This window comes from Berghia stephanieae, chromosome 8 (assembly GCF_034508935.2).
Source record: "Berghia stephanieae isolate SIO BIC M18660-M18661 chromosome 8, UCSD_Bste_1.3, whole genome shotgun sequence".
In the NCBI taxonomy this organism is placed as follows: Eukaryota; Metazoa; Mollusca; class Gastropoda; order Nudibranchia; family Aeolidiidae; genus Berghia; species Berghia stephanieae.
In genome coordinates this window covers 4143092-4155591 of record NC_088367.1, presented here as the reverse complement: position 1 = coordinate 4155591, position 12500 = coordinate 4143092, and the positions used below count along the sequence as shown (strand labels likewise).

Genomic DNA, 12500 nt, shown 5'->3' with positions numbered 1-12500 from the left:
TATAATTTGATGGTCGTCAGTAAAGATCATCCATCCTCTCTCTGTTACGTCCTGTTATCTTTGTACGGCTATGTGGTCTAGTGGTATGACACTCGCTTTCGGATCGGGAGGTCCTGGGTTCGAGCCTCGCATCGGCGCATAGTTGAGTCCTTGGAAAAGGCTCTTTACTCACATTCTCTCACCGTACTCAGGTGTAAAATGAGTACCTGGCCGTTAACAGCCTTGTCTTTGTCCGAAAAATTGTAATATCGCCTAACAAGCGTCATGTCCCGTCCTACATGCTAAATGTTGCTGTTGACCAGGGACCCCCTGTAAAGCGCGTTGAGCATATTTAGTGGATATTGCGCTATATAAAGTTCAATTTTTAGTATATGATGGTCGTCTGTAAAGATCGTCCGTCCTCGCTCTGTTACGTCCTGTAATCTTTAAAATCTGCCAATACATCCAGCTACTAAAATAGTTATGAAAACTTTACGGGTTCCCATTTAAATTTTAATTGAGCTTTTATATAGCGCAATATCCACTAAATGTGCTCAAAGCGCTTTACAAATGGTAGCAAGCTTGGCTCAGCGATACGGTCTTTGCTTGGTACCCGAAAGGTACCGAGTTCGACCACCCGCCGTGCCCTGTGTGGCCTTGAGCAAGTCACCTCGCCTTCGCTCAATTTGCGGCGCTGCACTGCGGCCGACACATGGGTTATTCCGGTCTTCCCTTGGAATAGATCCTAGACACAAATTTCCCCTATGGGATGAATAAAGGGAATTTTATTATTATTATTATTATTATTATTATTATTATTATTATTATTATTATTATTATTATTATTATTATTATTATTATTATTATCATTATTATCATTATTATTATTATTATTATTACTATTATTATTTTGTATTACAAATTATGATTACAAGTATGCTTCATTATGTAAACTATTCATATTTAGTCCTCCTTCCAGAAGGACCCATTATACAAAAATCCATGGAGTCCTTATTCAAGAGCAACACTTGGTTTTGTTTGTTTTTAAGGGGTTTACGGTGCTTGCAACACATTCAGGTCATATAAGCGCCAGTAAAAAGGAAAAAAATGGGATAGTTTTTTGTTTGTTTGTTTGTTTGTTTTTGTTGTTGTTTTTTTTAAAAGGGTTTTACGGCGTTTGCAACACATTTAGGTCGTATCCGCGCCAGTAAAAAGGAAGAAAATTGGATAGGAATAACAGTCTAGGTGTACAATAAAAAGGACTTGAGGAAAAAGTAAGACAAAGGTGAATGGTGCAAATAAATATGGAACAGATGTAGATTCCAAGAGCACATTATCAGTTTACTTAGTTTGAGATCACCTGGAAGTCTCACCGAGACACTAGAACAAAATCCCACTTTGAGGAACACACTCAAATGTTTACAAATCATATGTTTAAAATGAAAAATAACAGTACATAACAGAGAGATGATTTACAAGGGAAAAAAATATCAATTCCCAAAACTATAACTATACATTCGACTGTTTCCCTCTCAGCCAAGGACTCCGGCCAGGGTCAGGGCAAAAGTAAATAATCTCATTCCAAGACAAAGACAGAAAGCAATTGGGAAACAGATACAGTGGGATAGAGGAGACAGCAAGTACCTCCCTGCCCACTATGGGAGGTCGGGAACCCCACCCAGAGAGCAACACTTAATACAGAGGGCAGACATGACGCCTATCATTATATTACAAATTGTTTTCGGATAGAGACAACGCTGTTAAAGGAAAGGTACTCATTAGACACCTGAGTACAGTGAGAAAATGTGAGAAGGGAGCCTCCTCCAAGGACTCAACTAAGCGTCGCTCAAAGCGGGACTCGAACCCTGGTCCTTCCGACCCGAAGGCGAGTGGCATATTACTAGACCACATAACCGCACGACCTCAATAAGGACAATCTATAGAAGGGACGAAATTAACGTCACTCATCTTTTTGTTATTGTTTTTAGCCAGTCATTTTAATGATCAGTTCTCACTACATTGTATCAACCAGGCTATAGATAGTATGCCCTTGTCTAAGAAGCTCACAACATTGCCATCCGGAAGTATAACGGACCAACACACAAAACTGTGTGTAACCATGAACTTTTATAGTCTGGTTAATACAGTTTAGTGAGAATTACTCATAAACGTGGACGGCAAAAACAATCACATAGACCAGAGTGAGGTCAACTTCATTCTATCTATAAACGTTCAAGGTTACACATATTTTTGTGTGTTGGTACGTTATATCCGGCTGGTGGACGCTATGAGTTTATTCATTAAACGCAATATAAATGTTGGTGCTCGAAGCTCGAAGAAATAAATAATCTGAAATTGAATGTCAGCTTCAATTTTATTACAAGAACAGATCAAATGAACGTTTCGGGCCTCCCCTTTATCAACAAAACAGGATGAATGAAACACCACAGATGAATGAGATAATGTGGTTGTGGTGTAGTTAAGATGAATAAACAAAACATTGGATGGCAGGAAATAGTATTACTCCTTTGTAAGGAAGCACAGATTTTAGTACCATATCTCATTCATCTGTAGTGTATCATTCATCATGTTTTGTTGATAAAGGGGAAACCCGAAACGTTCATTCCATCTGTTCTTGTAATAAAATTGAAGCTTACATTCAATTTAATATTATTTATTATTAATTAAACGCATAGCATCAATATTATTTTTCCATGTGTTTGAGTCAGTGGTCAAATTTCATAATTTTATCAATATAACCTACAAGATAAAGAAGTTGAGGTGGCAGAAATGAGGATGTTGAGATGGTCACTTGGCTGGACAAGAAAAGATAAAGTGAGAAATGAACGAATTCGAAGGTTGACTGAAGTGAAGAATGTATCAATAAAGATGAGAGAAGATAGATTGAAATGGTTAGGACATGTGAAGAGACGAGATAGGGAGTACGTGGGAAGGAAAGTATTGGACTTACAAATAGCGGGAAAGAGGAAAAATGGACGCCCAAAGACTAGATGGTTGGATAAGGTAAAGGACGATATGAAAGAACTGGGCCTGGATGGAGGAAGATGATGCTCTGAACCGAGATGTATGGAGATGTGGCATTCATTATGGCAACCCTGCAAAATGCGGGATAAGCTGAAAGAAGAAGAAGAGAAAAAAAAGGAGATCAGTATAATTGATTTTTTTTTTTGTTTTTTATTTTTTATTTATATATATAGCGCAATATCCACTAAATGTGCTCAACGCGCTTTACAAGGGGTCCCTGCTCAACAGCAACACTTAACATGTAGAACGAAACATGACGCCTGTTAAGCGATATTATATTTTTTTTCGGACAGAAACAGTCAGGTACTCATTTTGCACCTGAGTATGGTGAGAGAATGTGAGTCAAGAGTTTTTCCCACAGACTCAACTATGCGCCGAGCGAGGCTCGAACCCAGGGCCTTCCGATCCGAAAGCGAGTGTCATACCACAAGACCACATAGCCGCACTATAATAATCTACAAAACAAAGAGTGTTCACAGTTTTTAGTATATCCAGAGCTGCCAAGTTGAATTTTTTTTTTAATTCGTAGTTTTCAAGGGAAAAAAAAAGAAAAAGAAAAATTCACTTTAAATAGCTTTAAAAATAAACAATTCGCCCTCAACATGGTTAAAAAATGCTCCAAAGTCCTGAATATATGACCCATCGTCTCAAAACGGTCTTATGTCGGAATGAATCAGATGCTAAAAAGTCAACTTATAACTGAATTGGTCAAAAATATGAATTATTGCTATTTAGCATATTAAATCATGATATTCATTCTCCTCAATAAAACATACAAACTCAACCCAAGTCTGATATTTCTGGCTGTAAACTCAATATTCAGCACCTTAATCATCCCGACATAATACCGTTTTGAGGTGAGGGGTCACATATAGGTTCTGAGAGGCTAGACTTTTCTTCTCAACACGATCTATTGAATAAAAGAGACATGTCCAGCTCTGTAGATGGAGCTAAAAAATTCGTATTTCTACGAATGTTTCGTAGTACTAGACAGGTCTGGGTATTATTATTCAACATCTTAATGGGCTAGCCAGATACCTGTCGAACTTTGGAATGACATGTGATCTAAAATTTGTGCGACTATGTGGTCTAATGGTATGACACTCGCTTTCAGATCGGAAGGTCCTGGGTTCGAGCCTCGCGCTCGGCGCATAGTTGAGTCATTGGAAAAGGCTCTTTACTCACATTCTCTCACTGTACTCAGGTGTAAAATGAGTACCTGACCGTTAACATCGTTGTCTTTGTCCGAAAAATTGTAATAATATCGCCTAACAGGCGTCATGTCCCGTCCTACATGTTAAATGTTGCTGTTGACCAGGGACCCCTTGTAAAGCGCTTTGAGCACGTTTAGTGGATATTGCGATGTATAAAGCTCAATTTAAAACAATTATTCGGCCAGAAGTTCGTCTTTTCAAATATCGATCGAATTAGATATGGGCAAACACTCCCAAACCTGAGACTGTGAGTCATAAGTCCATGGAGACAAAGATCACTCCGATTTCTGATCCGTGAAACAGACTGTAGTGTAAATATCAATTAAATTAAGGAGCAGACACCGGTGTAAGATAAAGAACTGAACAAGCGTATATGAAAGGCACCAGACAAAGCGATAAAGAAAAATACAAGAAAAAAAATACCATCCCAAAAATCAGTCGACCTCGACTGGGGATCGAACTTCGAGGTCGACTGAGTTTTTGGATGGTTTTCTTTCTTGTATTTTTCTTTCTTGATTTGTCTTGTCACCTTTGGCACCTTTCATACACACTTGTTCAGTTCTTTATCTTACTGTAGTGTAACCTTCGTAAACTCATAGCCCGACTGTAGCCTTTGTAAACTCATAGCCCGACTGTAGCCTTCGTAAACTCATAGCCTGTCTGTAACCTTCGTAAACTCATAGCCTGTCTGTAACCTTCGTAAACTCATAGCCCGACTGTAGCCTTCGTAAACTCATAGCCTGTCTGTAGCCTTCATAAACTCATAGCCTGTCTGTAACCTTCGTAAACTCATAGCCCGACTGTAGCCTTCGTAAACTCATAGCCTGTTTGTAGCCTTCGTAAACACATAGCCTGTCTGTAGCCTTCGTAAACACATAGCCTGTCTGTAGCCTTCGTAAACACATAGCCTGTCTGTAGCCTTCGTAAACTCATAGCCTGTCTGTAGCCTTCGTAAACTCATAGCCTGTCTGTAACCTTCGTAAACTCATAGCCCGACTGTAGCCTTCGTAAACACATAGCCTGTCTGTAGCCTTCGTAAACACATAGCCTGTCTGTAGCCTTCGTAAACACATAGCCTGTCTGTAGCCTTCGTAAACTCATAGCCTGTCTGTAGCCTTCGTAAACTCATAGCCTGTCTGTAGCCTTCGAAAACTCATAGCCTGTCTGTAGCCTTCGAAAACTCGTAACCTGACCGTAGCCTTTGTAAACTCATAGCCTGTCTGTAGCCTTCGAAAACTCATAGCCTGTCTGTAGCCTTCGAAAACTCATAGCCTGACTGTATCCTTTGTAAACTCATAGCCCGACTGTAGCATTCGTAAACTCATAGCCTGTCTGTAGCCTTCGAAAACTCATAAACTGTCTGTAGCCTTCGAAAACTCGTAACCTGACCGTAGCCTTTGTAAACTCATAGCCTGTCTGTAGCCTTCGAAAACTCGTAACCTGACCGTAGCCTTTGTAAACTCATAGCCTGCCTGTAGCTTTCGTAAACTCATAGCCTGTCTGTAGCCTTCGAAAACTCATAACCTGACCATAGCCTTTGTAAACTCATAGCCTGCCTGTAGCCTTCATAAACTCATAGCCTGCCTGTAGCCTTCGTAAACTCATAGCCTGTCTGTAGCCTTCGAAAACTCGTAACCTGACCATAGCCTTCGTAAAGTCATAGCCCGACTGTAACCTTCGTAAACTCATAGCCCGACTGTAGCCTTCGTAAACTCATAGCCTGCCTGTAGCCTTCGTAAACTCATAGCCTGACTGTAGCCTTCGTAAACACATAGCCTGTCTGTAGCCTTCGTAAACTCATAGCCTGACTGTAGCCTTCGTTAACACATAGCCTGACTGTAGCCTTCGTAAACACATAGCCTGACTGTAGCCTTCGTAAACACATAGCCTGCCTGTAGCCTTCGTAAACACATAGCCTGCCTGTAGCCTTCGTAAACACATAACCTGTCTGTAGCCTTCGTAAACTCATAGCCTGCCTGTAACCTTCGTAAACACATAGCCCGACTGTAGCCTTCGTAAACTCATAGCCTGTCTGTAGCCTTCGTAAACTCATAGCCTGTCTGTAGCCTTCGTAAACTCATAGCCTGCCTGTAGCCTTCGTAAACACATAGCCCAACTGTAGCCTTCGTAAACTCGTAACCTGACCGTAGCCTTCGAAAACTCATAGCCTGTCTGTAGCCTTTGAAAACTCGTAACCTGACCATAGCCTTTGTAAACTCATAGCCTGCCTGTAGCCTTCGTAAACTCATAGCCTGTCTGTAGCCTTCGAAAACTCGTAACCTGACCGTAGCCTTTGTAAACTCATAGCCTGTCTGTAGCCTTCGTAAACTCATAGCCTGCCTGTAGCCTTCGAAAACTCGTAACCTAACCATAGCCTTCGTAAACTCATAGCCTGACTGTAGCCTTTGTAAACTCATAGCCTGACTGTAGCCTTTGTAAACTCGTAACCAGACTGTAGCCTTTGTAAACTCATAGCCTGCCTGTAGCCTTCGTAAACTCGTAACCAGACTGTAGCCTTTGTAAACTCATAGCCTGACTGTAGCCTTCGTAAACTCATAGCCTGACTGTAGCCTTCGTAAACTCATAGCCTGACTGTACAAAATGCAAACACCACCTATAAAAACATACCAAATATCAATGTTTTTCTTTAAAAAAATTAACCAAACTCTTTGTTTTTTTAAATGCTCGAAGATTTTATTCATCTAAACTAGCTTCTGGATAATTGAAATCAACAATACCTTTGAATGATATCCATTTATTTATTTATTTATTTATTTATTTATTTATTTATTTATTTATTTATTTATTTATTTATTTATTTATTTATTTATCTATTTATTTATTTATTTATTTACTTATTTATTTATCTATTTATTTATTTATTTATTTATTTATCTATTTATCTATTTATTTATTTATTTATTTATCTATTTATCTATTTATTTATTTATTTATCTATTTATTTATTTATCTATCTATCTATTTATTTATTTATCTATTTATTTATTTATCTATTTATTTATCTATCTATTTATTTATTAATCTATTATAAAAAAATATTTTTTGGTGTAATATTATATTCATTATGAAGCAGTGACCCCAAGTTACATGAGGTCACTGCTCTGAACGAACAAAGATTGTCTCATGTTTCTCATTATATGATTATTGTATATATTTTCCGTATCTTATTCACCGCTTATATAATACCGTCCTCGTGTGGTGGGGCACAATTAATGGAGAAGAAAAGAAAGAAACCCCAACATAACCATAGGTCAATCTCTTGTGTTAATTAATAGGTCATCTAATGCCTATGTTATGAGTCTCGAGCTCGCTGGAAAAAATGGTAAGATAGAGAAATGTGGAAAAATAAATATGATCATAATCGTCAAGGTTTACATAAGTCAAAAGACCTTTAAATAATTAGATTTGATATAAGTAATTGAAGAGAGCAGAAAGGGACTGTCTGAGCCATGGGTCCAAGAAAATATTAACGTAAGTATGAAGAAAGAAAAGCAATATTAATTATTTAATACAACAATATAGCTCATACGGTAGAGTCACGCTCCCAACGACCAGGCGGAGTTGTCGTACCAATAAGGTCGCGGGTTCAATCCCCATCACCACCGCGAAATTTTTTTATTCTCTATTGTCTTCTGGCACTTTCCTAATCAGTCATCTCTTGTTGTTACCAACATAAAGTGCCTGCTCCACTCACTTTTCTGAATTATTTAATACTCCCGCAATGATTATTCCAGCCACCCGTTTTCTATCAGGCAGTAGTTCTTTCCCTACCCACTATTCTGAGAAGTAAATAGGGCTAGGCTACTCACTTCCGCTTCCTGAATTTTCACTGACGATTGTAAACAGTAACCATAAATTTTACATTGTCTGCTTCGTTAACGTCACTAATTAAGCACAGACGTTTCAAAAGTTATCGAAAATGACAAGTTTAAAGACATATGGCACAATAGCCATTATGATTGGCTGTTTTGCAATTGTCTATCCACGTTTTATGCACCCAATTCTTTCAAACATCTTCGGGTCAGGAGACTCGGCTCGCAAATCTCATGATTGTAAGTTGAAGAGAAGACTGACTGATTAAGATTAGTCTAATCTAGAATAACGATTTTAAGTTAAATGGCACCAACGGCGACAAGTTGCATTAATACACGTCTTTCTCCTACTCCTTCTACTACCACCACTTCCACTATTACTGTCATTCCTTGACCTCCAAAGCTCGGGAGGGCTAGGGTCTAAGTCTAATGAAGAAGACTCAACTGCCAACAACAATGAATCATCATCAAGTAAATTTTTATCAGTTGGAGTAGGAGTAGGTGATGTTATTGTCACATGATTGATGTTTATGTTTTTTGTATTATTACTCTCTTTCACTCTCTCTCTCTCTCTCTCTCTCTCTCTCTCTCTCTCTCTCTCTCTCTCTCTCTCTCTCTCTTTCTTTCTCTCTCCGTCTCTCTGTCATTTTCTCTTTTTTTTTTCTCTCTCTTGTCTCTCAACTCTCTCTCTCTCTCTCTCTGTCATTTCTGTCCTCTCTCTCTCTCTCTCTCTCTCTCTCTCTCTCTCTCTCTCTCTCTCTTTCCTCTTTTTGCCATGGACCATGCCAATTTGTAAATCGTCAACTATTTACAATTAACTGTCACGATCTGATGTTATTGAGATATTGCCACAGATCTTTTACTATTTCCTTTAAAACAAAGGAAATCCTGCTTTTTTAAAAATTTAACCTATTTGGCATGAAGTAGCCAGAATATACTCCGGCTCCATGAGCCTAATGACTCTGAAGGACTACGATATTATTTTGTTTGTCAAGAAAAACGACATCAATGACTTCGTTATTAAAAAAAAAAAGCTAATCCAGCACGATGTATAAATTGGAAGAAACATTTTTTATGTTGTCTTTTACTTTTATTAATTACTTATCTTGTAATTCATTCTTCCAGCTACCATATACCCACCTGGTCACAAGGGACAACAAGAAAGAGGTGGTGGAGCCCATCCCGATGATGTTAGAAGACACATGAGGGTAAATTAGTGTTTTATTTGAAATACTAACGAAAGAGTGAAAATGGAGAGACTTCGTATAGGAACGATACAGACAATGGACTTTTCGGGTACAAACCCTTAGTCAGCACAACAATACACAAATTAACATGGAAAACAAATAAAATAAAATGCAAAATAACTTGTATTGTCTTTACTCAGGCAGTCCATTTTCTGTTTTATTTGACATTCTTCATTGATTATAACAATTCCATAGCAATCTGTTTTCTTCGGAGATCACCCAAAAGTCTCATCCAGACATAAGCACAGGATTTCACTAAGAAGAGGAACGCACTCAAATGTTTTAAAGACATTATATATAAAAAACAAAAAATGTAGCAATTCATAACAGAGAGACGATTTAAAACGGACAAAAATTTTATCACCAAAAAGCATAACTTTTGACTGTTTCCCCCCTAGTCAAGGATTCCGGGCAGGGCCAGGATAAAACCAAGTAATGCCATTCCAAGACAAGGACAGAAAACAAGTTGGAGAACAGATATATTATAGGGGACTGGAAAACACAGTTAAATTGAAAGTGCTGTCTTGCCTGCCCACTATGGGAGGACAAAGGAACCCACCCAGAGTTCTATCTCGATTTAAAAGTTTTCAGCCATGATAATACAGATATAGCTTATGCGATTTTTATTCTTGGTTTTTTTTTTTTTTAGTTTTTTTTTTACCAAGATGATATAACTCTTTCAGCGCTGAGGCTATATTCGCATTTCCTTAACAAAATGACTGACATCTGATTGAGGTAGCGTGAGAATGACAAGCTAAGACAAAGCGACATTCGAATTCGGCGCAATGTCTCAATTTAAATACCCCCCTAGGCCAATTGAATGTTCTAATGAAAAAAATGATACCATTCGTTTAATTTATAGTACTTTTTGTAGAAAATAGGATTGGATTACATTATTATTATTGCCTTTCAAGACCGGCCACACTGTGCAGCCATTGGCCAATAGAACAGATTTTGCTAAGGCCACACAGTGCGGCCAATGGCGCTGAAAGAGATAATACAGTTACTCACTCAGGAGTGGTGTTATTTTTTGGCGAATCCGTTTACTTCCTTAAAAATCTTTTTTTTTTCAGTCCTCGCATATCATATTTCGTGTTTTCCTTCCTCAGAAAAGGACTTGGGGGAAAATCTTTCGATCTTTAGTCAGAAATTATGTGCCAAACTCTGAATAAAAAAGAAAAAAAAGGAAACCAAACACATTAAACAAAATTTTGGTCAGAATACTCATCCTCCAAATATCGATAGATTAAAGTGTCTCTCATCTTGTCAAAAAATCTCAAACCTGGGACTTCTGGAGTCGTAGGTCCGAGTCAGAGAGATTTTGACACAAGGTGAGGGTCATTTTAATCGATCAACATTTGAAAGACGATTTAGCTACCTGAAAATTTTTTTCATGTTTATTTTTCGCAGTAGGCTGGGGCTGTTTTTTTTGTCTCTTTAACCTTAGGTCATGATTTTTCTATGCTCTCCTCGAACTTTTCATCTGAAATTGTATCTGACAGGAAATTGTCCTTTGATATTGGCCTGGGAAGTTCCACGCTGCTTACTAGATTATTATACCATCATTTAAAAAATATAGAGTTTGTGCAAAATTAACCAAAAGGCATGCACTGCGTTCTTAAAACTAATAGTAATGTAAATGTTGCTGCTTGAAGCTCGAAGAAATAAATAACAATGTGATATTGAATGTAAGCTTCAATTTAATATACGAAAACAGATAAAATGGATGTTTCGGGTTTCCCCTTTATCAACAAAACAGGATGAATGAAACACTATAGATGAATGAGATAATAAGTGGTTAAGATGATTCATCTTAACAATGCCACTACCACAGTATCTCATTCGTCTGTAGTGTTTCATTCATCCTGTTTTTTTTATAAAGGGGAAAGCTGAAACGTCCATTTTATCTGTTTTCGTATATTAAATTGAAGCTTACATTAAATTTCAAATCGTTATTTAAAACTAGTAGCAGTATTTTAGTCTTGATTTTCAAACTGTTCTTGTATTTTTAACAACTATTTACATTTTTCATTTCCATTTTTTTAACTCTAAAATCCAGCACGGCCCACACCCAGGCATGAGAGCAGCAGCGGAAATGCAACGTCAGCAGAGCCAACAAGGCTCTGGCCGAGGCATGATGGGAGTTGTACTTCCTATGTACGCTGTCGGCATTGTGCTCTACCTGGGATACACTCTATACAAGGTAGGTAGTCAAGGCGTGTTTTCACATGTAGTAAGGGTGTTTTGATTATATCTATTTTTATGTTATGCTGCTGCAGCTGATGATGATGATGATGATGATGATGATGATGATGATGATGATGATGATGATGATGATGATGGTGATAATGATTTTTTTTCCTCTCTCTCCAGAACTGAGGCTAAAAAAAGAAAATTTAATACCAGATATATTTGAAAGATAGTGCCGTGAAAAGGGGTGTTAGATGGGGAAAAGGATGGTGAAACCTGCATTTGAATGTATTTACTGCCAAATGTTTTTCAGGGAAATTTGGTAAAACTTTTAGTCAATTTTCAATCTATCATGAGATCTGTGTCTCGAAATTGAATCGCGCTATTCTATATTATACACGGGCTTGTCAACCAGTATGCTTTCTCCTGTTTTAAATACGCTTTGAGGTCCAAAATATAATATAGGACTCTTGATTAAAATATGATATAAATGCAAAAAGTCAACAGTCCGTGGTAAAAAGGGGAAAAAATTATAAAAGTGGAATAGTTGAAGGTCATTAAATATCGCCTCCACCTTGATGAGAAACTGAGCAGCCAGACAAATGATTGCCATAGGAATTGCAGGATTTTCATTCGCTCTACTCGTTTGATAAGACTCCATAAATCAACGATTGTTAAAGTTGAAATTTTGGATTGTTGCACATGTTGAAAATATGTTACAGTGAATGACAAAATCAGTCGGATGGTAAAAAGGTTTGAACTGAGATATTGCCAAGTTTAGTTAGAAGGTCAATTTTTTATAAAAAATAAGTTCTTGTCATAAATTATTAAATCAACCCTTTTTGTACAACTTCGGGAAATATCAAAGCTTAATTTCACTTCTAAATATTTTTTACATTTAGTCAAGTTGAAAAAGTATGAAATTTGAGAAAAGTTACTGGATACCTTTCCCATACATCGGAAATAATTTCATGAAAAATCACCCGATTTAC

At 37.6% G+C, this 12500-nt stretch overlaps 1 protein-coding gene across 1 annotated transcript in view; it reads left to right on the top strand.

The window, feature by feature from the left end:
• The first annotated feature begins 8062 nt into the window (after positions 1-8062).
• LOC144978042 (uncharacterized) overlaps positions 8063-12500 on the top strand; it is a 9435-nt gene continuing 4997 nt past the window's right edge. Inside the window, exons 1-3 of the mRNA XM_078923526.1 lie at positions 8063-8311; positions 9197-9279; positions 11378-11521. Of these exons, the coding sequence (XP_078779652.1) occupies positions 8179-8311; positions 9197-9279; positions 11378-11521 (360 nt within the window). The 5' untranslated portion in view covers positions 8063-8178. The remainder of the gene's footprint in view (positions 8312-9196; positions 9280-11377; positions 11522-12500) is intronic.